We start from the raw sequence: 25,444 nt of genomic DNA on the forward strand, positions 1-25,444 counted from the left end.
GTATTTATCTTTTCAAGTAACCAGCTTTATATTTCATTTATCTTTTGTATTTTTTTGGTTTCAATTTCATTTAGTTCTGTTCTGATCTTGGTTATTTCCTTTCTTCTGCTGGTTTTGGGTTTGGTTTGTTCTTGTTTCTCTAGCTCCTTGAAGTGTGACCTTAGAATGTCAGTTTGTGCTCTTTCAGTCTTTTTGATGGAGGCGTTAAGGCTATGGACTTTCCTGTTAGCACTGCCTGTGCTGTATCCCAGAGGTTTTGATAGGTTGTGTCATTATTGTCATTCAGTTTGAAGAATTTTTTTTTTTTTTTGAGACGGAATCTTGCTCTATTACCCAGGCAGGAGGGCAGTGGCACGATCTTGGCTCACTGCAAGTTCCACCTCCCGGGTTCATGCCATTCTCCAGCCTCAGCCTCCCAAGTAGGTGGGACTAAAGGCGCCCACCACCATGCCTGGCTAAGTTTTTGTATTTTTAGTAGAGACGGGGTTTCACCGTGTTAGCCAGGATGGTCTCAGTCTCCTGACCTTGTGATCCATGCACCTCGGCCTGCCAAAATGCTGGGATTACAGGCCTGAGCCACCGCGCCCAGCCCAGTTTGAAGAATTTTTTAATTTCCATCTTCATTTTGTTTTTGACTCAATGCGCATTCAGGAGCAGGTTATTTAATTTCCATGTAGTTGCATAGTTTTGAAGGTTCCTTTTGGAGTTGATTTCCACTGTGGTCTGAGAGACTGCTTGATATAATTTCAATGTTCTTAAATCTACTGAGGCTCATTTTATGGCCTATCATATGGTCTATCTTGGAGAAAGTTCCATACACTGTTGAATAGAATGCGTATTCTGCGGTTGTTGGATACAATATTCTGTATATATCTGGTAGGTCCATTTGTTCCATGGTGTAGTTTAAATCCATTGTTTTTTGTTGACTTTCTGTCTTGATGACCTGTCTAGTGCTGTCAGTGGAGTACTGAAGTTCCCCACTATTATTGTGTTGCTGTCTATCTCATTTCTTTGGTCAATTAGTAATTGTTTTATAAATTTGGGACCTCCAGTGTTAGGTGCATATATGTTTAGGACTGTGATATTTTGCTGTTGGACAAAGCCTTTTACCATTATATAATGTCCCTCTTTGTCTCTTTTAACTGCTGTTGCTTTAAAATTCGTTTTTTTTTTTTCTGATATAAGAATAGCTACCCCTGCTCACTTTTGGTGTCCATTTGCATGAAATGCCTTTTCCCACCCCTTTTAAGTTTATGTGAGTCCTTTTGTGTTAGATGAGTTTCCTGAAGGCAGCAGATAGTTGGTTGGTGAGTTCTTATCCATACTGCAGTTCTGTGTCTTTTAAGTGGAGCATTTAGGCCATCTACATTCAATGTTAGTATTGAGATGTGAGGTACCATTGCATTCATCATGCTATTTGTTGTCTGTATACTTTGGTTCTTTTGTTTTTTGTTTCTGCTTTTTAACTTGTATTTTTGTTTCATAGGTCCTGTGTGATTTATGCTTTAAAGAGGTTCTGTTTTGATGTGTTTCCAGGACTTGTTTCCAGATTTAGAGCTCCTTTTAGCAGTTCTTGTAGTGGTGGCTTGGTAGTGGTGAATTCTCTCAGCATTTGTTTGTCTGAAAAAGACTGTATGTTTCCTTCCATGTGATGCTTAGCTTCACTGGATACACAATTCTTGGCCAGTAATTGTTTTGTTTGAGGAGGTTGAAGAAGATAGGGTCCCAATACCTTCTAGCTTGTAGGTTTTCTGCTGAGAAATCTGCGGGAAACTTCTCCCGCAAACAGACCGTCAGTTTCTCCAGGAGGGGTGTGTGTTCGGGAGAGGAGGATATCCCTTTACCACTTTTGCAGTTGGGGCACTCACAGTGTTTGGGTGTCTCCTGGGTCCTGCGGGAGCAGTATGCTTCCTTCAGAGGGTCTGCGGGCCCTCTCAGGATTGCTGGTTTGTTCTTGCAGTCAATCTGGAGCTAAAATCCACAGTGTGAGCCTCTGCATGCTACTCTGTCTGTTCAAGTCAGAGCTGCAATCTAGTCCTGCCTCCCATCTACCATGATGATCCTCCAGCACATACTATATATTTTACGTATTTATTCTTCCATTGACTGCCTTCACCCTCAAGAATAGAAGAGAGATTTTTGTCTGTTTTGTTCTTTGCTTTAGACTTAGTACCTAGAATAGAACCTGGCACCTATGAGATATTCAGTAATTTGAAAAATCTTGTTGATTGAATCTCATTTATTTCTCATCATTAATGAAAGATAGTATTGCAGAAGACAAGAAAAAGGGTCTTGATTCACAGAGGTGTGGTTTGAATTTCAGATCTGCCATTTGCTAGCTAGCAATGAGGCATTGGGTGAGCCATTTATGCTCTCTCAACCTCAGTTTGTTCATGTCTGAAGTGGAGAGAACACTTATCCCTTGTGCTGTACGTGATTGCTTTTAGGATCAAGATGAAAATTACTATACAAATATGAAGAATTATTACTAATAGGTAATGGTAATACTTACCATTTACTGAACACAATATGCTCCAGGCACTGTGTTGATAGTTTAATATATAAAGTACATGTATAAAATTTCATTTAATCATCACAATAGCCATACGAGCCAACTTAAAATTTAATTTTACAGATGAAGATACTGAGGCTCAAGGGTGTTAAAATGGCTTGTCCAAAGTCACTAACACAGTAAGCATCAGGTCAGATATTTTACTTGAGGCCTCTCTAAATCTTCTGTGTTGTGGAGCTAGGTTTTTATGGCTTTGAAAGTCATACATTTCTTCTTTAGCTGGTATGCTGATGCTGTTTTAACTCTAATTTTACTAAAAACAATTTTAGAGTCTTAGCATTAAAATGACAATGCCTTTTTCTTTTCATTTTATTTTTTTGGTATTTTCTTTTCTTTTTGTTAATTTTATTATTATTATACTTAAAGTTGTAGGGTACATGTGCACAATGTGCAGGTGTGTTACATATGTATACATGTGCTATGTTGGTGTGCTGCACCCATTAACTCGTCATTTAGCATTAGGTATATCCCCTAATGCTATCCCTCCCCCCTCCCCCCTCCCCCCACCCCACAACAGTCCCCGGTGTGTGATGTTCCTCTTCCTGTGTCCACGTGTTCTCATTGTTCAATTCCCACCTATGAGTGAGAACATGCAGTGTTTGGTTTTTTATCCTTGCGATAGTTTGCTGAGAATGATGGTTTCCAGCTTCTTCCGTGTCCCTACAAAGGACATGAACTCATCATCTTTTATGGCTGCATAGTATTCCATGGTGTATATGTGCCACATTTTCTTAATCCAGTCTATCATTGTTGGACATTTGGCTTGGTTCCAAATCTTTGCTATTGTGAATAGTGCCCCAGTAAACATACGTGTGCAAGTGTCTTTATAGTAGCATGATTTATAATCCTTTGGGTATATACCCAGTAACAGGATGGCTGGGTCAAATGGTATTTCTAGTTCTAGATCCCTGAGGAATCGCCACACTGACTTCCACAATGGTTGAACTAGTTTACAGTCCCACCAACAGTGTAAAAGTGTTCCTATTTCTCCACATCCTCTCTAGCACCTGTTGTTTCCTGACTTTTTAATGATTGCCATTCTAACTGGTGTGAGATGGTATCTCATTGTGGTTTTGATTTGCATTTCTCTGACGGCCAGTGATGATGAGCATTTTTTCACGTGTCTGTTGGCTGCATAAATGTCTTCTTTTGAGAAGTGTCTGTTCATATCCTTCGCCCACTTTTTGATGGTGTTGTTTTTTTTTTTCTTGTAAATTTGTTTGAGTTCATTGTAGATTCTGGATATTAGCCCTTTGTCAGATGAGTAGGTTGCAAAAATTTTCTCCCATTCTGTAGGTTTCCTGTTCACTCTGATGGTAGTTTCTTTTGCTGTGCAGAAGCTCTTTAGTTTAATTAGATCCCATTTGTCAATTTTGGCTTTTGTTGCCATTGCTTTTGGTGTTTTAGACATGAAGTCCTTGCCCATGCCTATGTCCTGAATGGTATTGCCTAGGTTTTTTTCTAGGGTTTTTCTGGTTTTAGATCTAACATTTAAGTCTTTAATCCATCTTGAATTAATTTTTGTATAAGGTGTAAGGAAGGGATCCAGTTTCAGCTTTCTACGTGTGGCTAGCCAGTTTTCCCAGCACCATTTATTAAATAGGGAATCCTTTCCCCATTGCTTGTTTTTGTCAGGTTTGTCAAAGATCAGATAGTTGTAGATAATCGGCATTATTTCTGAGGGCTCTGTTCTGTTCATTCTGTTCCATCTCTGTTTTGGTACCAGTACCATGCTGTTTTGGTTACTGTAGTCTTGTAGTATAGTTTGAAGTCAGGTAGCATGATGCCTCCAGCTTTGTTCTTTTGGGTTAGGATTGACTTGGCGATGCAGGCTCTTTTTTGGTTCCATATGAACTTTAAGGTAGTTTTTTCCAATTCTCTGAAGAAAGTCATTGGTAGCTTGATGGGGATGGCATTGAATCTATAAATTACCTTTGGCAGTATGGCCATTTTCACGATATTGATTTTTCTTACCCATGAGCATGGAATGTTCTTCCGTTTGTTTGTGTCCTCTTTTATTTCATTGAGCAGTGGTTTGTAGTTCTCCTTGAAGAGGTCCTTCACATCCCTTGTAAGTTGGATTCCTAGGTATTTTATTCTCTTTGAAACAATTGTGAATGGGAATTCACTCATGATTTGGCTCTCTGTTTGTCTGTTATTGGTGTATAAGAATGATTGTGATTTTTGTACATTGATTTTGCATCCTGAGACTTTGCTGAAGTTGCTTATCAGCTTGAGGAGATTTTGGGCTGAGACGATGGGGTTTTCTAGATATACAATCATGTCATCTGCAACAGGGACAATTTGACTTCCTCTTTTCCTAATTGAATACCCTTTATTTCCTTCTCCTGCCTGATTGCCCTGGCCAGAACTTCCAACACTATGTTGAATAGGAGTGGTGAGGGAGGGCATCCCTGTCTTGTGCCAGTTTTCAAAGGGAATGCTTCCAGTTTTTGCCCATTCAGTATGATATTGGCTGTGGGTTTGTCATAAATAGCTCTTGTTATTTTGAGATACGTCCCATCAATACCTAATTTATTGAGAGTTTTTAGCATGAAGAGTTGTTGAATTTTGTCAAAAGACTTTTCTGCATCTGTTGAGATAATCATGTGGTTTTTGTATTTGGTTCTGTTCATATGATGGATTACATTTATTGATTTGCGCATGTTGAACCAGACTTGCATCCCAGGGATGAAGCCCACTCGATCATGGTGGGTAAGCTTTTTGATGTGCTGCTGGATTTGGTTTGCCAGTATTTTATTGAGGATTTTTGCATCAATGTTCGTCAAAGATATTGGTCTAAAATTCTCTTTTTTTGTTGTGTCTCTGCCAGGCTTTGGTATCAGGATGATGCTGGCTTTATAAAATGAATTAGGGAGGATTCCCTCTTTTTCTATTGATTGGAATAGTTTCAGAAGGAATGGTACCACCTCCTCTTTGTACCTCTGGTAGAATTCGGCTGTGAATCCTTCTGGTCCTGGACTTTTTTTGGTTGGTAGGCTATTAATTATTGCCTCAATTTCAGAGCCTGTTATTGGTCTATTCAGAGATTCAACTTCTTCTTGGTTTAGTCTTGGGAGGATGTATGTGTCCAGGAATTTATCCATTTCTTCTAGATTTTCTAATTTATTTGCGTAGAGATGTTTGTAGTATTCTCTGATGATAGTTTGTATTTCTGTGGGATTGGTGGTGATATCCCCTTTATCATTTTTTATTGCATCTATTTGATTCTTCTCTCTTTTCTTCTTTGTTGGTCTTGCTAGCAGTCTATCAATTTTGTTGATCCTTTCAAAAAACCAGCTCCTGGATTCATTAATTTTTTGAAGGGTTTTTTATGTCTCTATTTCGTTCAGTTCTGCTCTGATCTTAGTTATTTCTTGCCTTCTGCTAGCTTTTGAATGTGTTTGCTCTTGCTTTTCTAGTTCTTTTAATTGCGATGTTAGGATGTCAATTTTAGATCTTTCCTGCTTTCTCTTGTGGGCATTTAGTGCTATAAATTTCCCTCTACACACTGCTTTGAATGTGTCCCAGAGATTCTGGTATGTTGTGTCTTTGTTCTCGTTGGTTTCAAAGAACATCTTTATTTCTGCCTTCATTTCATTATTTACCCAGTATTCATTCGGGAGCAGGTTGTTCAGTTTCCATGTAGCTGAGTGGTTTTGAGTGAGTTTCATAATCCTGAGTTCTAGTTTGATTGCACTGTGGTCTGAGAGACAGTTTGTTATAATTTCTGTTCTTTTACATTTGCTGACGAGAGCTTTACTTCCAACTGTGTGGTCAATTTTGGAGTAGGTGTGGTGTGGTGCTGAAAAGAATGCATATTTTGTTGATTTGGGGTGGAGAGTTCTGTAGATGTCTATTAGATCCACTTGGTGCAGAGCTGAGTTCAATTCCTGGATATCCTTGTTAACTTTCTGTCTCATTGATCTGTCTAATGTTGACAGTGGGGTGTTAAAGTCTCCCATTATTATTGTGTGGGGGTCTAAGTCTCTTTGTAGGTCACCCAGGACTTGGTTTATGAATCTGGGTGCTCCTGTGTTGGGTGCATATATATTTAGGATAGTTAGCTCTTCTTGTTGAATTGATCCCTTTACCATTATATAGTGGCCTTCTTTGTCTCTTTTGATCTTTGTTGGTTTAAAGTGTGTTTTATCTGAGACTAGGATTGCAACCCCTGCTTTTTTTTATCCTCCATTTGCTTGGTAGATCTTCCTCCATCCCTTTATTTTGAGCCTATGTGTGTCTCTGCATGTGAGATGCATTTCCTGAATACAGCACACTGATGGGTCTTGACTCTTTATCCAATTTGCCAGTCTGTGTATTTTAATTGGAGCATTTAGCCCATTTACATTGAAAGTTAATATTGTTATGTGTGAATTTGATCCTGTCATTATGATGTTAACTGGTTATTTTGCTCGTTAGTTGATGCAGTTTCTTCCTAGCCTTGATGGTCTTTACAATTTGGCATGTTTTTGCAGTGGCTGGTACTGGTTGTTCCTTTCCATGTTTAGTGCTTCCTTCAGGAGCTCTTTTAGGGCAGGCCTGGTGGTGACACAATCTCTCAGCATTTGCTTGTCTGTAAAGGATTTTATTTCTCCTTCACTTATGAAGCTTAGTTTGGCTGGATATGAGATTCTGGGTTGAAAATTCTTTTCTTTAAGAATGTTGAATATTGGTCCCCACTCTCTTCTGGCTTGTTGAGTTTCTGCAGAGAGATCAGCTGTTAGTCTGATGGGCTTCCTTTTGTGGGTAACCCGACCTTTGTCTGTGGCTGCCCTTAACATTTTTTCCTTCATTTCAACTTTGGTGAATCTGACAATTATGTGTCTTGGAGTTGCTCTTCTTGAGGAGTATCTTTGTGGCATTCTCTGTATTTCCTGAATCTGAATGTTGGCCTGCCTTGCTAGGTTGGGGAAGTTCTCCTGGATAATATCCTGCAGGGTGTTTTCCAACTTGGTTCCACTCTCCCCGTCACTTTCAGGTACACCAATCAGATGTAGATTTGGTCTTTTCACATAGTCCCATATTTCCTGGAGGCTTTGTTCATATCTTTTTATTCTTTTTTCTCTAAACTTCTCTTCTTGCTTCATTTCATTCATTTCGTCTTCCATCACTGATACCCTTTCTTTCAGTTGATCGCACTGGCTACTGAGGCTTCTGCATTCATCACGTAGCTCTTGTGCCTTGGTTTTCAGCTCCATCAGGTCCTTTAAGGACTTCTCTGCATTGGTTATTCTAGTTATCCAATTGTCTAATTTTTTTTCAAAGCTTTTAACTTCTTTGCCATTGGTTTGAATTTCCTCCTGTAGCTCAGAGTAGTTTGATTGTCTGAAGCCTTCTTCTCTCAGCTCATCAAAGTCATTCTCCGTCCAGGTTTGTTCCGTTGCTGGTGAGGAGCTGCGTTCCTTTGGAGGAGGAGAGGCACTCTGATTTTTAGGGTTTCCAGTTTTTCTGCTCTGTTTTTTTCCCATCTTTGTGGTTTTATCTACCTTTGGTCTTTGATGATGGTTGCGTACAGATGGGTTTTTGGTGTGGATGTCCTTTCTGTTTGTTAGTTTTCCTTCTAACAGACAGGACCCTCAGCTGCAGGTCTGTTGGAGTTTGCTACAGGTCCACTCCAGACCCTGTTTGCCTGGGTATCAGCAGCGGTGGCTACAGAACAGCAGATATTGGTGAACCGCAGATGCTGCTGCCTGATCGTTCCTCTGGAATTTTTGTCTCAGAGGAGTACCCGGCCATGTGAGGTGTCAGTCTGCCCCTACGGGGGGGGGGGGGGTACCTCCCAGTTAGGCTACTCGGGGGTCAGGGACCCACTTGATGAGGCAGTCTGCCCATTCTCAGGTCTCAAGCTGAGTGCTGGGAGAACCACTACTCTCTTCAAAGCTCTGTTGGAAATGCAGAAATCACCCGTCTTCTGTGTCGCTCACGCTGGGAGCTGTAGACCAGAGCTGTTCCTATTCGGCCATCTTGGCTCCTCCGACAATGCCTTTTTCTTAGTGCCACAGAACTAGCTCTTGAGTATGAACATTTGAAGAAAAGAAGGGGCTCAAAGATGAAATAGAGATAAATCTTCTTTTGGATAGTTCTTTTTAGACTATATTTGAATATGCCATAATGGCAAGGATAGAAGAAAATTCAGGGCCAGAACTGCTGCTTTAAAAAGAAATATTATCTTCTAGGAAATGCCGTGATGGTCCTCAGTTTGCAAGAACCAGAGTTCAGTTTTAAGGGTGCAGGTAGATTGTGAAGTTTGGGAAATATAAATATCTTAGATCTTACCATAGCTGAACACTGTTGTTTATAGAAACCTGGTTCCCACCCCAGCTTTATCTTTGCCTATCGTGTGGCTAAAGCTATTGCAGATGATCAGAAATTTGAAACAGACTGCCATACCCAGGGAGGTCTCGTGTTTTCCTTGTCAAAATACTCTCTATTGGAGTATACATGTGGTTATCTTGCTCAAATAAAGAAATCAAATCAAAATCAACCTTCTGCCAAGAGCAATCATTATGCTTCCTGTCAGGTGGGTGGGAAAGGAGGGAATGACAGTGTCAAGAGAAGCACCATGGATGGAATGGGCAGGAGTCCGCAGAAATGGGATTACAGGTTACCTTTACCCAATTCAAATTACTTTGGCAAAAGGAGGAATACATTAGAAGGCACATATGTGCAGAAGGGGAGTAGGACTGAAGCCATGGCTCAGAAACCGGAACTAGGACCTTCAATGCCATCAGGACATGCATTTCTGCATCTCGCAGATTGACTTCCTCCACATAGCTGGAGGTGTGGCCACTGGCAGTGTTATGCCACACCACATCTCACAACTTCAGGACCAATGAGGGATGCATTTCTCTCCCATGGCCTAGTTTGAAAAATCCAAGGGGAAAGTCCTTATAGGCCTTGTGGAAGTAATATATCCACCCTTGGACCAATCATTGTGTGCTATAATTGATAACTATTACTAGTACCACATGGTTGAAGTTGGGAGAGGAGCAACTTCCTAACAGAAAGGGAGAGTCATACTCAAACAAGAAAAGGATATTTGGACATCTGTACTGTGTCCTTTACAGATCATATAGTGTAGCCATGTGTATGGTTAGTTGATGCAATAACATATTACTATCTTTGGGTTATCAGTTCCTTGCATTTATAAAGCAGTTCATGACTTCCAGAGACTTTTCTTAACTTTATCTCATTTAAACCTGTATCACTCTGTGAATTAGGTCAGGCATCCAGCTATTTGGGCTCAGGGGAGGTGTAGTGATTTGTCCAAGACCATCTGTTGAAATACTTAGTTTGGATCATTCTTGCTACCTTTGATCTATTCACTCAGAGAAAATAAGCATCAATCCACCAATGCCATTCTAGGAATCTGTTCTGAGTTAATATTCACATATGTGCAGCATTGTTCATTGTAGCAAAAAATTAGTCACCTTCAGGGTTCATCAATAGAAAAGTGGCTACATAATTTATAGTACATCCATTTGATGAAACACTATGCATATGTACTAATATGGAAAGACCGCCAATATATTTTTAAATGAAAAAGAAAGTTGCAAAACAATGAATAAAACTTAATCTCATTTATGTAAAAGAAAAAACAAACCCTACGTATGTGAAGAAATATATTGAAAAGGACTGGAAAAATAGACTTTATAAGTAGCGGCCAATGTTGGGGAGGGAAGTAAAAAACAGATGGAAACTTGGAGGTCCTTTGTATTTTACTCTGTGTAGTTGTGTAGTGCCTGAATTTTTAAAAGGATGTATCCACATACTACTTACATAATAAAAAGCAAACAGAAAAAATCCAAAGCATCCCCCAGGGAACCCATTGGGCTGGGATGAAATTTCTCTAGGTCTCTGACTGTGTCATTTAAAACCTTGTGCATCCCTTATGGGTTGGGTCTGACCCCATTCAGTTTTGAGCAAAGTTCTTATAAAACATCCATGGATACATCCCTTCTAAGTATCTACTACATGCATAAATATATGTGGCAAATGACGTACCAAAAAAGTCTAAGTAAAGGTTTCTGTTCTCAAAGAGTATATAATTGGAAAGCAAATATATAAGTTAAATATTAATAAATTCTGTGGAGTTCTTAGTACTGGAACTTTACCAGCCTTCGTTTTGCACTGTGTAAAATGTGGACTAGATGGTCTCTAAGGGGCCTTAGTTTGGGTATTTTGGAATTGTGTGATTATGTTGTAGGCTGTTCAAGATTTTTTTTTAGAGGTATGAGGAAACATGGCTAGCATTAGACTCCAAACCACAGGGAAAAAGAGATGTTAGAAGTCAGCCAGGATAGAATTCAACATCACTTTGGGTCACTTGGAAAATATTTCTGTAAATATAGAAGACACATATATTTCTCGTTAAATATAAGACTAAGGAAGGTGGCTGGATAATTACATTGCTGTATAATCCTCTGCCTAAGAGCTGCAAGTACCAGTGGAGAAACAAAAGGAACAGGAAGCTAATCGGTGAACTCTGGAAAGCTTGCACACAACCAAGGCAAATGGTTTCTCTCCTCACAATGGGACTCTCAATCCTTGGCTAAACAGTCAAACAAACACTCAAGAGAAACTCAAAACCAGTTGCAAGGTAAAAGGTGGAAAAGGATTTTTGCCCACTCAACTGGGCTTAAAGCCTTTGGAGAAGTGCTTCAGGGCTTACAGATGAGACAAAGGCAACAGAGGGAGCTGTGTTGGAGAGAATTAAAAGCAAAGGCATAGAGTAAACAGGTTTCAACAAGACAGTCTTTATTGTTGAAAAGCCACTCTGAACAAAATCCTGCTTTTTACTTCCAAATTACTGCAGCAGAAAGCTCCAGGAAACGAACAAGACTAGCAAATGTTAACGTTGAATACCCTCCACACACATCACCTTCCCATTCCCTTCTTTCAGTCTGCAAGAAATGTGTTAAAACACCAAAATAATGTACTCCTTCCCCATTATAAAGTAGCACAAACAAGAAGAGCTATCTTTGGAAGACAGACAGGATAGCAAAGGAGATAAAATTTAAAATCAGGCAAGCCTGATGTGTTGCCTTGAGCACGTAACTTAACCTCTCTAAGCCTCAGTTTTCTCATCTGTAAAATGGAGATAATAATGGTACCTACCTTATGGGGTTGTCATAACAATTAAATAGGATAATTGACTTCAAGTGTTTAGTACAAGACCCGAGACATCGTAAATAAACACTCAGTAAACAGTAGATATTATTGTCATCATTATTAGTTTTATTTTAAAGTCTGCTTTGGTGCAAAAATATAACTTTTCTTTAGCTATTATAGAGAGTAATTTTTGATTCCTTTACTCTGTGATTCAGGGCATCTCTGCATATAGCTACAGAGTCACCCAGGGAAGGACAAGCTCATGGAGGGCTCTTTCCTGCCCATTCGCCCCATTTAAGTGCAGCCATCCTTCAGGCCCTTGGTTAAGCTTCCAAGGTTAAGCTTTTGCATCCCCAATTGCTTACCACAATTGTAATTAGGTGGTTATTTATGTAATTATTTGTCTATTTTATCAACTGCTTAATTTTCAAAAAGTTAAAAATGATTTTCATCCTAATGTGTAGTGACCGCATGCCAAAGATTGATCTAACCCAGGAAACTAGAAGCATAATTAGGCTGGTTCAAAGAGCATTTGTAAGTTGTGGAAGGTATGTTGACGCAAGTTTGCTATATTATAGACAAAAATCCTACTCCTGTTTCCTGAAATGTTCTATAGGCAAAACAATGATAACCTTTGGGGTTGTCTGTTGTATTTCACTAGACAAAAGTCTACAAAGTAACGTATAACTCCACAGAGGCTCCACTTTAATCAGTGGTAAATAGTGAATCAAATACAGGTACATTCTGCTAGATAATGAAATAAGCACTGGAGTAGGGGCAGGGACTCTTAAGTGAAGTTTTGGTATGACTTTGAAAAGACATGCAGTCCTCTTTTGGCCTTATTTCCAAGACTTGAATAATTTTTCTTAATAAATGTCTATCTCCTCCGGTAGAATGTAAGCTCCGCAATGTTGGGGTCTATGTGGTCTTGTAGTCCCAAGCCCTGCACAGTGCCTGGCATGATTGTCTAAACCAGGGGTGTCCAATCTTCTGGCTTCCCTGTGCCACATTGGTAGAAGGAGAATTATCTTGGGCCACACACAAAATACACGAACACTAATGATAGCTGATGAGCTAAAAAAAAAATCGCAGAAAAATCTCATAATGTTTTAAGAAAGTTTATGAATTTGTGTTGGGCCACATTCAGAGCCGTCCTGGGCTGCAGGTTGAATAAGCTTGGAGCTCGGTAAACCAAGCCTTCTGGGTCTGGGGTAAGGTCTGTGATGTTTTTGTTGCAATGTCTTGCTGTGTCCTCCAGGGTGCTCCTTGTTCTCTCTTGGAGCCAGTCCCTGCTGCAGAATTTGTTCTGTAAACTTATACTTTGTATCCTAGATTTTATTTTCAATTTTTGTATTTAAGTTCACAAGTGAATTGAGCTATCATTTAATTTCTTTGTTGGTGTCTTTAGGTTTTGTCATCAAAACCACATTTACCTCATAAAAATCAATTGAATTACATGCTGTTCTATTTTGGAATAGTTTTGGTAATAACAAAAGGAGTAAATTGTTTTTAGAAAATTTAAGAAAATACTTCAGCGACTTCATTAGTACCATTTTGAAGGGGGGCATAAACTTCTTATAACTGTTTCTACTTTTGTGATTAGTTTATTTGTGCATTTGTGTTCTCTGTTTTGCTGTGACCCATTTTAGTATTTAATATTTTAGCAGCTATCCATAGAGTATTGATGATAATTATTCATACATAGTTTAGAATATTATCATCCCTAATTTAAAATGGTTGTTTCTATCCATTGCTGATATCTTATTTCTCTCCCTGCATTTTATTATTTTTGATAAATTTGCCAATTCTCCCTTTTCTGTTAATTTATCTCCCTGCATTTTACTATTTTTGATAAATTTGCCAATTCTCCTTTTTTCGTTAATTGGAACATGTCCTCAACTTTATTAATTTTTTTTTTTTTTTTTTTTTTTTTTTTTTTTTTTTGAGACGGAGTCTCGCTCTGTCGCCCAGGCTGGAGTGCAGTGGCGCGATCTCGGCTCACTGCAAGCTCCGCCTCCCGGGTTCACGCCATTCTCCTGCCTCAGCCTCCCGAGTAGCTGGGACTACAGGCGCCCGCTACCACGCCCAGCTAATTTTTTGTATTTTTAGTAGAGACGGGGTTTCACCGTGTTAGCCAGGATGGTCTCGATCTCCTGACCTCGTGATCCACCCGCCTCGGCCTCCCAAAGTGCTGGGATTACAGGCAATTTATTAATTTTTAAAAAGCCAACTATTAATTTGATTTACCAACTCAACTTTTTTTTTTTTTTTTTTTTTTTTTTGGAGACAGAGTCTCTTGCTGTGTTGCCCAGGCTGGAGTGCAGTGAAGTGATCTCTGCTCACTGCAACCTCCAGCTCCCAGGTTCGAGCAATTCTCCTGCCTCAGCCTCCTGAGTAGCTGGGACTACAGACACACACCACCACGCCTGGCTAATTTTTGTATTTTTGGTAGAGACAGGGTTTCACCATGTTGGGCAGGCTGCTCTTGAGCTCCTGGCCTCAAGTGATCTGCCCACCTCGGCCTCCCAAAGTGCTGGGATTATAGGCATGAGTCATTGTGCCCAGCCTCAACTCAACTTTATAAGCATTTTGTTCATTTATGTTGTTAGTTTTATTATTTTCATTTTACTATTTTCTTTTGGCTTTTCACTTTAGCCTCTTAGCAGATAAAGGCTTTGCTTTTATGTGTTTTTTTCTTTCTTCCCTAATTTAGAAAAATAAGTGTTTTTCTAAGCACTGCTGTGGTAATACTCCATCAATTTTAATACAGAAATATCATTTCAAAATATTCTGTAGTATAGGGACTTTTTTTTCTTTTTTCTTTTCTTTTTTGATTCATTCAAATATTTATTGAGCAGCCAAGGGGACCCAAAGGTGATTAAAACATGGTCAGAGAGGTGAGGCAAATGTGCAAGTAACAGAAAGCAAGGGGCTAGGTTCACAGAATCACAGCCGTCAAAAGAAAGTGCTTTAGGACATGAAGAGTGAGTTCATTTCCAGCCTGGAAGGAGCATTGCTGGCAAATCAGAAAAGGGGATTCAGATTAAAACAGAAGACTTCAGTCTGGATGGCTGATGATACTCAGCATGGACTATATTTCTCTTTCCTCTGTCCCCATCTTTGGACTTAATTTTGCAGTATTGCCCAGGACTGTTCAATGTGCTTTTTCTGTACTTGCTTGCATTTTAGCTTTAATGTCTTCTATAGAACTAGGTCCTTTTTGGATTTTTAGGAGTTTTTTCCTGTTTTTTTTGAAGTATTCATGACCTTTTGGTCTTGGTCTTGATAGTTTTGAATTTTTCCATTTTGGTTTGATTTTGGTGCATTTTTGGCTGGAGTATCTTATATAGATTTCTTCACTGGAGCTTTTTCTTGAATTTCTTCATCATCAAAATTATCATCATCATCAGCATCTTCATCAGCAGCAAGTTTTACTTTTTTTTCTGTGGAAACTTGCTGCTACCTCCAGGGGAAGATTGCCTTCCAGATATATTAAATACCTAAGAGCTTCACATCCACCTGCTCTTCATCTTCTGACTCTGCCTCTCCCTCCACAGCTGCTAAGTGCTGCCCACTAATATGCACTGGCCTTGATTACTGGATTACACTTCAACTGTAATCCCACGGCTGATGTTATTTCAAAGCCCCCAAGGGAAACCGTTGACTGTACTGACATTTTCAAAGTTGCCAGTGTTACTTCAATAGGACTGCCTTCATAATTCATTGCTTCTGCTTCAACAATGTGCAATTCATCTTTTACACAGCCCCTAACCTGACCGTGCTTAAAGATAACTGGTGCTCATTTTCATCGTTATCCACCCTAAACCGATCATCTTCATCGGCCTTTAGTTCACAACCAAAAGATAGTTCTGGAGCCACAGGGGGCTTGTGTCCATGTCCATTGAATCTTCCGTGGGGTGGTGACATACACTTCGGTGAGAGAGAAGGCAGACGGAGATAAACAGCTACCGCTCCAGAGAACAGCTGTGCGGGACAGAATCACACCAGGCACAGAATTATTTTCTTGATGTAGGAAGTATTTAGGCACTTAAAATTTTTTTATGTGATGTAGAGATTTTATATTCTGCATGCATTGAAAAACTCTAGTTCACCGAGATATGATTTATATACAATAAAATTTACCTTTTCTAACCAAAGAGTTTAATGAGGTTTTACAAGTGTGTAAAATTGTGTGGCAACCGGCTGGGCGTGGTGGCTCACGTCTGTAATCCCAGCACTTTGGGAGGCCGAGGCGGGTGGATCACGAGGTTGGGAGATCAAGACCATCCTGGCCAACATGGTGAAACCCCGTCTCTACTAAAAATACAAAAATTAGCCAGGCGTGGTGGTGCGCCCCTGTAATCCCAGGTACTCAGGAGGCTGAGGCAGGAGAATCGCTTGAATCCGGAAGGCAGAGGTTATAGTGAGCTGAGATCATGCCACTGTACTCCAGCCTGGGCGACAGAGCGAGACTCCATCTCAAAGAAAAAAAAAAGACAAAAATTAGCCGGGTGTGGCAGTGCTTACCTGTAGTCCCAGCTACTCGGGAGGCTGAGGCAGGAGAATTGCTTGAACCCAGGAAGTGGAGGCTGCAGTGAGCCAAGACATGCCACTGCACTGTAGCCTGGGCGACAGAGTGAGACTCCGTCTCAAAGAAAAAAAAACAATTGTGTGGCAGCCACCACCATCAAGATCTAGAACGCTCACGTCTCTCCATGAAGTTCCCCACGTCCCTTGGCAGTCAACTTCCTCTCCTATTCCTGGTTCCTGGCATCACTGGTCTGATTTCTGTCCCTATAGTTTTTACCATTTATGGAATGTCGTATAAGTGCAGTCGTACAGCATGTAGTCATTTGTGTCTGGCTTCTTTTGCTCAAAATCAGATTTTTTAGATCCGTCAGTGTGTCGCATGTATCAACACAATGCTCTTTTTTTTTTTTAATTGTTGCATAGTATGCCATCGTGTGGACACACCACAGTTTGCCTATCCATTCAGTTAGTGAACATTTGGGTTGTTTTCAGTTTTTGGATATTACAAATAAAGCTGACATAAATCTGATTGAACTTTAATTTTTAATTTTATTGTTTTAATATTGTGAAATATTAGACTTTCTGACTTCTTTTTGTCTGCCTTCATCCATAATGTGATAAATTTGTATACATCCTTATATTCTTAAAAAAAGTATATTCTATTCTACCTTTTGCCTCTCTCCATTATCTAACCGATTGATTCTCTTGATCAACTCTGCAATGTCTTCTATTATTTTATTATTTATTGGTTATTAACTTTCTGATTATTTCATACTGAGAGGCAACACACTACTGTGGTTATGAGAATGGGCTGTGGAGTTAGACAGACTTGAGTCTCAGTCATAGCTTCACCTATTACTAGCTGAGTTTCCTCGGCAAAGTCACTTAACTTTTTAAGGTCTTACTTTCCTATCTGTGAAATGGGGAGAATGATAATAACAATACCTACCACATGGAGTTTTGAGGATTAAATGAGACGATGTATGTAAAGTGCTCAGAGCGGTACCAGGCAGATGGAAAAATCTCAAAAACTGATACATTTGGCTATTTTTATATTGGAATAGTTAGGTCTGTAATTTCAATCTATTTCTTCCTGTTTTTCTTGAATTTCAGATATTCATTTAATTGCATGTGTTATGTTCATCTGTTGTTTGGGGCATATAATTCAGAATTGTTGAATTTCTGTTGTTTAATTTACTGTTTACTATGCTTATTTAATGATGATTTCATCTCTCAATGCTCCTTTCTCCCTTCCTTCCCTTCCCTTCTCCTTCCTTCCTTCCTTTTCTTTTCTTTTTTTTTTTTTCCAGACAGTGTCTCTTCCTGTTGCCCAGGCTGGAGTGCAGTGGCACAATCATAGCTCACTGCAGCCTCCAGCTCCTGGGCTCAAGCAAACCTCCTGCCTCAGCCTCCCAAGTAGCTGGGATTATATTATTACCCTGATCCATGTAATCCGCCTCCATGGACATGCTGAGAACCTTAGTTTCCTGGAAAGGATCATAATATTAGACATAGTTTATTGAGTACTTATAATATGCCCAATACAGTATTAATAACCTTATATATTAATACATTGTCTCAATAATCTTTTTTTTTTTGATACCGAGTCTCGCTCTGTCACCCAGGCTGGAGTGCAGTGGTGCAGTCTTGGCTCACTGCAACCTACGCCTCCTAGGTTCAAGCGATTCTCCTGCCTCAGCCTGTAGCTGGGACTACAGGTGCCACCGCCACGCCCAGCTGACTTTTGTATTTTTAGTAGAGATGGGGTTTTGCCATGTTGGCCAGGCTGATCTTGAACTCCTGACCTCAGGTGATGCACCTGCCTCAGCCTCCCAAAGTGCTGGGATTACAGGAGTGAGCCACCATGCCCGACCTCAAAAATCTTTAGGATGTAGATGTTACTGTTATTATTATTCCCATTTTATAGATGAGAAAAGTGAGGACCTTGCATACGGTCTCATGTCAATTAGTAGCAATCAGGACTCAAACCCAGATAGTGTTAAACATTATGTTTTACTGACAGGCATTGATAATACAGCAGGAAACAAACACTCTTTGAAATGAATATATGCCCTCAACATTTGCATAAATACGTGGAGCTCCATTTATAATTCCTTGGGCTGCTGGCAGTTCATTCTATATAGACTTTGGAAGCCCTTTAAAGTAATGACTTTTTTTTTTTTTTTTTTGAGACAGGGTCTCACTCTGTTGTCCAGGCTGAAGTGCAGTGGTGCTACCGAAGCTCACTGCAGCATCGACCTCCCTGGGTCAAGTGACCCTCCTGCCTCAGCCTGAGGGTTGCTCTGGCTGAACTTGAACTCCTGGGCTCATGCGCTCTTCCTGCCTTGGCCTTCCAAAGTGTTGGGATTACAGGTGTGAGCCACCATACCCACCCTAATAATGACTTTATAATTTGGCTTCATCCCACACATATTCCCACTGCTCCCTGAAATGCTCCCTTACTGTTTTGTTGGGAATCTTGTTCTGATCTTCAAAATATAAACACTGTTGGCTCTAGTGAATAATCATTACAGATGATATGACAACCTAGGTGGCTTTTAAGTCATATATGGATGAATTTTGAATCAGATGCTCTCTCAAGGGGATTTTTCTTCCAGAATCCACAGTCTCGACTCTGCCTTCATGCACTCGTAGCCCAGAATCCCTGCAGGGGCTGGTGTGCATTTCCCATGCTTGCTGATCCTGCATATATACTTTGTAGAAACCACTTACATTACAGTTGCTCCTTTAGCTTCTGTGAATTAAAGTAGTTTTCCATTTTGGTGCTTCCTCCTAGGTTATGACATATGTTGAATTTAGGTCAGTTAAAGGGCTCATGGGAAGAGTTTTTGCTGGGACTCTAATTTGTTTACTCAAGATGGAATGGAAGACCTCTTGGCACATGTCCCATGAAGCTGACTGGCCAGCAGTAGCTGTATTGAGCAAAAAGTCCATTCAGGTTCTGGAGTGGAGACTGGATCCAGTTGCTTATCGGGAGCTCTGGGAAGGGATGGGGCCCAGTCTATTATTGTCACCAGAAAAGAAGCATACGAACTGCTTACTTTTGACAGTTCCTTAGGAATATTCAACACAAGACCTTTATTAATATAAAGCTTCCCTATGTTTCTTCCTCTCTGGTCACTGAATCTTTGGATGATGCAATGACAGGACGCCGACATTCTAAAACTTATTAACTCTGGGCGGACGCGTGCTCTAGAATGAGAGATAGAGTGAGTATGCTGCTAGAGAGGCACGTATTGATCACAGGTAGAAAGGGCTGCCAATGGAACAGCAAGCCAAGGCCTATGGGGTAATGAGTCAGGGGTTTCCTTTTCTCATCTCTTCCTCTGAAGGGCTCACCTCTCCAGGAGGGAGGGCTCACCTCTCACCCAGGCAACTGTGCTGGCCTCCAGCTGGGTCCCCCGCCTCCAGGCTGTCCCCCTTGGATCCGTCTTCTCTGTTCAGAGTCTATTATCTCTGTGCTGATAGTAGACCTGGTCTACTCCCCATTTTGTGTTGCTTCCAAGCTCTTGAGGGAGGGCTCTTTCATGCAGAGGACTGGGTAGTTGCTCTGTGAAATGTGTGGAACAAATGAACAAATGAATGAGAAGAGAAGGGGATAATTTTTCTGGGCAACACCCTCCATCAGTGGTTCTTGGTCTGGGGCCACATCTGAGCTACCTGTGGATGTTTTCAATAATATCCAAGTCAGGACTCCACTGCAGACCAATTGATTCAGGAACTAGAGTGAGGCGAGGACAGCTGTGTGTTTGAAACACTCCAGCTGATTCAAATGTGCATCTCTGCGTGGAACAGCTGCCCTAGATTGGTGGGTCTCAGACTTGATTGCACATTGGAAGCATCTGGAAAGTGTTCAAACACTTTTTTTTTTTTTTGCCCCACCCCAGTTTCTGATTCAGTAGGGCTGGGGCAGGGCCCAGGAATTTACATTTCTGACCAGTTTCCCTGCAATTACTCATGTTGTGGGTCTGGGGCCCACATTTTAAGAACAAACACCCAAGATTTTTCAACAGCTGTAATGCTTTGTGTTAACAGTACTCAGTCTTTAGCTGCATATTAAATTCATAATGGGAGCTTTCACAACATACTGTTGCCAGAGTCTCACTGTAGCTAATTATAACTGAAATATGTGGGAGGAGCCTTGGGCATCTTTTGTTTGTGAAGCTTCCCCAGGTGATTCCCAAGCACAGTGAGGTATAAGAAAGGCTGCTTTAGATTTTTGCTACTGAAAGCATGGTCCTGCGACTGGCAGCACTGGCACTATCATTGTTTGGGAGCTTGTTAAAAACGTAGAATCTCAGGCCTTACCCTGGACCTACTGAATCTGCATTTTAACAAGACACGTGGGCAACAAAGTTTGAGAAGCACTGCTCTAGAGAGCTCTCTTCATCTCCTATGCTGAAAGAATGATTTGTTTCTTATCTCCAATATTACAGTGCAAATTCCCTCAGGATAGGCTTCTTGATTAATTTATCCTCAAGCCCACAGCACCTAACACAGTGCCTTTTTTCATACAGAGGTGCTCAATAAATATTTTTGAATGAATAGATTTTCCTGTGAGTGTTATCTCCAAGGTACTTACACACTTTTCTTCTTCTCACCATCTGCTCCTGCTACCTTCCAGGTAACATATACCTCACATTGTCATATCACTTTAATCACTTCCTGGTAGACTTTGAATGTTTTCACTCTCTGAATCTTATGTTGGAATGTGATCCTCAGAATTGGAGGTAGGGCCTAGTCGGGGGTGTTTGGGTCATGAGGGAGGATCCCTCATGAATGGCCTGGTCCCTTCCTCATGGGAATGAGTGAGTTCTTGCTGTTAGTTTACAATTTAAAGGAGCCTGGCACCTCCTTCTCTCTCTCTTGCTCCCCCTCTTGCTATGTGACATGCCTGCTCCCCCCTTGCCTTCTACCATGAGTAAAAGCTTCCTGAAGCCTCACTAGAAGCCAATTATAGCCACTGCCAGGCAGAAATGTGAGCCAAATAAACCTCTTTTCTTTACAAATTACTCAGCCTCAGGTATTCGTTTATAGCAATGCAAAACAATCTAACACACCCCCAAACCTAACATCATTAAAAATATATCTCATGGGTAGTAATCATTTTAGACTTGCTTGGTATTTCAAGGAAAAACAATCTGGACTCCTTAGGCTCCATTTTTCTAGAACTCGTTGCTACCCAAAGGTTTGCCGTGTGGGCCAAGGCTTTGGTTTCATCTGCTCTCACATAATGGAAGTTAACATTCTTCTCAGAATTTCCATCGCCATGGTTACTGGCACTGAGTGGCTTCCCTTAGAATCTCAAAAACATTCCTGTAATTATTTTTTTCTGGTAATATATAGAAATTAAAACAAAAATTAAAGATGCCCTATCACTGGGCACTGTTCATTTGCCTCACCACGGTAGAAATGTTTTACCTTTAGAGCCATTTTAATGCTCTTGAGAAATGGTCAAGTTGAACATCTTTGGGAATGAGTCAATCTCAGGAGGCTTCTAGAAGCCAAGTGTGGTCAGCAGAAGAATGCCCCTCCAAGTCCCAGTTAGTCCTAATTATTCTACATCTTAATCATCCCCCTCTTCCCAACATGTGAATGTTACCGTATCTGGCAAAAGGGTCTTTGCAGATGTGATTAAGGTTAAGGACCTTGAGATTGGGAGCTTATCCTAGATTATCCCAGTGGGCCCAATGTCATCAAAGGAGTTCTTAAAAGCTGAGAATCTTTTCTGGCTATGGCAAACCAGAGAGATGGCAGTATCAGAAGAGCCTGACCTGCCAGGAATGGGGAAAAGGGACCAGGAGCTAAGAAATGAGCATAGTCTCTAGAAGCTAGAAAAGGCAAGGAGACAGATTCTGTCCTAGGGCTTCCACAGAGGCACCAGCCCTGCTGACACTTTGATTTTAGCCTAATGACACCTGTGTTGGACTTTTGATCTACAGAACTGTCAGACAACAAATTTGTGTTCTTTGAGCCACCAAGTTTGTGGTGATTTGTTATAGCAGAAATAGAAAACTAATGCAGAGAGCAAGGCACCTTTTTGTTTCTAGGTATGTTTGGAGGTAAAGACCAGGCTACAAGCATCCAGCGACGAGTCTGTTTTGTTACATTCTTTTGCATCACATAGATCTTCTCAGTTATCAGAAAATGATTCTGTATTTTGGCATAAACTCTGTTTCTAAAATTTCCATCCTTCCCCTCCCTTGATGTTCCAGTGTCAGGATGGAAGGGTAATGAATATGGCAAGTTGTGTTGGAGTTTGAAGAGTATAGATGTGGTCTCCTGCCCCCAAATATCTACTCTCACCCAATGTTTGAAATTTCATTATTAGAGACCCATGGCTTGCATCTTCTTCAGCTTTCCTCTATTACAGGCACTTATACCTCCAGAGAGGTAACTGCTATAAGCCCTTGTAGGAGAATTTGGTTACTTTACCACTCCCTGTGGGATGGATATGAGACATTATATGGGAAAGGCAAAGGAAGGAGCAACCTTCCTGCCATCATGAATTTTTTTTTTTGAGACAGAGTCTTGCTCTGTCACCCAGGCTGGAGTGCAGTGGCGCAATCTTGGCTCACTGCAACCTCCTCCTTCCGGGTTCAATCTATTCTCCTGCTTCAGCCTGCCGAGTAGCCGGGACTACAGGTGCACGCTGCCATGCCAGGCTAACTTTCGTATTTTTAGTAGAGACGGGGTTTCACCATATTGGTCAGGCTGGTCTCAAACTCCTGACCTCAGGTGATCCACCCACCTCGGACTCCCAAAGTACTGGGATTACAGGCGTGAACCACCATGCCTGGCCACCATCATGATTTTGTCAAGAACTATTTATCTGAGATAGTCAAGGAAAGTTAAATGAGATGCTGAAGGAAAATTGTGTGTGCGTGTTTATTTAGTGCCTATTCAGTGCCAGGTGTTTTATTTAGGCTACTGCATCTAGCCTTTCAACAGTTCTGTAAAATGTCAGGTGAGGGGTTTTCTTTTACCCTACTTACAAGCTAATAAATTAACCTATTAATGTTTAAAATGTATTTTCCAGTGAGTATTAGTCTCTTATTTCTGATGCTAGCCAAAGACCTGAGACTCCTAGGTCAGAGACAAAGAACTTTATTACTCACCATCACAGCAAAGAGCATCAGCATCAGCTCCCTTTGCTACTAAGATTCAAAGGGCAAGCTGACACAGATCCAGAGGTATGCTATACGCACAGTGGGCTTGTGTCATAGCCAAGGAACATTGAGCTTGGAGAATCTACTACTTTTATAGCAAGTAGTAAGTAGTTGTGTTCTTTGTTCCAGGGTGGGAGACATTACTTTGTCCCTTAAGTTGCTCACTGCAAGCACAACCCTGACAAATAGCCTGGGTAAAGAGTACACAGGGCCTTGGATTCTTGGCATACCCTATGCACTGCATATGGGTTTGAGAGATCCATGGAGAGAACTGTCTCTCCCAACACAAAATAGGTACTATTACTCCTATTTCACAAACAGGAAAGTTGAGGTAAAAGAAAGTTAAACATCTAATGTAAGGAAGCAAGGGGTAGTGAGACCAGGATTCAAATCTGTATCTATATTCTGAAGCCCATGATCTTTTTACCATATGTTGCTGTCTACTGGGAGGGCTCTTGGAAAAATAATTATACCACATTGGTCTTTTATTATGATTCACAAGATAACAAATGCAAACTTAATATTAAAAAATGCCCAGAAGGTGCTGAGATTTCTGATGGGTATGCAAAGATATGTATGTATTCATCCACTCATTTACATATATTTCTAAAAACCATCCATGTATCTGCCCCTGTGGTAGGAATGGATGGAGAGAAAGGAGTAGAAAAATTAAGAGTTTGTTCATTTGTGAAATGTCTCGGTGCCACTTAACACAACAGTGTTTTAAATTTCCAAATTCAAAACTTAAGAGTCTGTAGAACTTTGACATTCAGAAAGGTTGCCTTTTCTGAACTCCTAATTACTTTAAATTGAAAGTCACTTCAATCTCTTTTCTGCAGCTTCTCTGGACCTTTGGTTTCATTGAAGTATAATCTAGGCAGCTTCAGTGGGAATTTATCACTGTATTAAGGAAGAAGATACATTTTGATTCTGGAAAACTCAATCTCTTTTTGAAAGGTCCACATGTAAAAAGACATTTGGAATAAATTTTAATGTGATTCATTGGAAAAATTCTTTCAATTTGAACTCTCTGCTCATACAAAAGGATAAACTCATTGAGTTCTCCAGCATCTCCAAGGAAGATGGTGATAATGGAGAGCTAAATTGTGGCACTTCCGTGTTTCTGATAAAAGCTGAGAATGAAAAAAAAATGTGACCCCTTTGACATTACTTATTTAAACACATTACTTATCAAAAACAATTATGGTTGTGGGCTTTGGAGCAGGGAAATTCTCAGCTTCAAGAAAGCCTATGGAAAATATCATTGAAGTGTAACCCCTTTCACTCGCCCCATTCCTGTCTCTTCTATTGATCTAATTTTGAGATTTTATATTCCTTATGGATGAACTCCTAGAGATCTTTGTCTGGAACCAGGTCTACTTTGAAGGTTGAAACAGTGATTAATATGCCTGTGTATTAGTCATATAAAAATGTCTGGAAGGATGTCTCTCCACTCACATGTCACCGTGGCTATCCTGGGGCCATGGACTCACAGGAGGTTCTTTTGCATTCTCACCTGAAGGTGGGTTACTTCAGGTGGAGCAAGAATTCTCTCCTTGTCCCTGGCTTTCCAGTGTGCAGTTCACTTCACCCTGGGTTGTTGCCTCCTTTCTTTCTTGCAAATAGCACATGTGTAGTTCTTCCTTAGTGCAAGTGGGTGGGTGTTTGGTGGTGAAAGAGAAAGGGGAAGGTGGGCATGCAGAAACAATTGGGGCTGCCTTGCTGGTCAGGCTGTTTTCCCCCAGGCCTCTTTGGGTTGTTGGTAGGCATAGGGTTGTTGGTACCTTGGGCCAGCTGGACCTTTCTTTCTCTTCGTTCATTTCACAATTACTTACTGAGTGAGGGTATGTGCCAGATACTTCCAGGGGATATAGCAGTAAACAAAGCAAATTCCCTCTTTCATGGAGTTTACATTCTAGTAGACAATTAAAAGATAAAAACATCTAAAATATGAAGTATATCAGGCCATGACAAGGGATGGGAAGAATAGCAGACCAGGGTAGAGCAGATGGAGAGTGAAGGAAGATGAAGGTAAAGG

At 40.6% G+C, this 25,444-nt stretch overlaps 1 protein-coding gene and 1 pseudogene across 1 annotated transcript; both read right to left on the reverse strand.

The window, feature by feature from the left end:
• Positions 1-13,844: 13,844 nt before the first annotated feature.
• Positions 13,845-16,597, reverse strand: LOC129143569 (nucleophosmin-like; annotated as a pseudogene).
• A 1,791-nt stretch (positions 16,598-18,388) lies between these two features.
• Positions 18,389-21,484, reverse strand: LOC100614625 (uncharacterized). Its single transcript, NM_001246620.2, is given in 2 exon segments — positions 18,389-19,787; positions 20,820-21,484. A coding segment is annotated over 1 exon segment (306 nt). The 5' UTR covers positions 19,396-19,787; positions 20,820-21,484; the 3' UTR covers positions 18,389-19,089.
• Positions 21,485-25,444: the final 3,960 nt, after the last annotated feature.

The sequence above is a fragment of the Pan troglodytes genome, chromosome 2 (genome assembly GCF_028858775.2).
Source record: "Pan troglodytes isolate AG18354 chromosome 2, NHGRI_mPanTro3-v2.0_pri, whole genome shotgun sequence".
Taxonomy (NCBI): Eukaryota; Metazoa; Chordata; class Mammalia; order Primates; family Hominidae; genus Pan; species Pan troglodytes.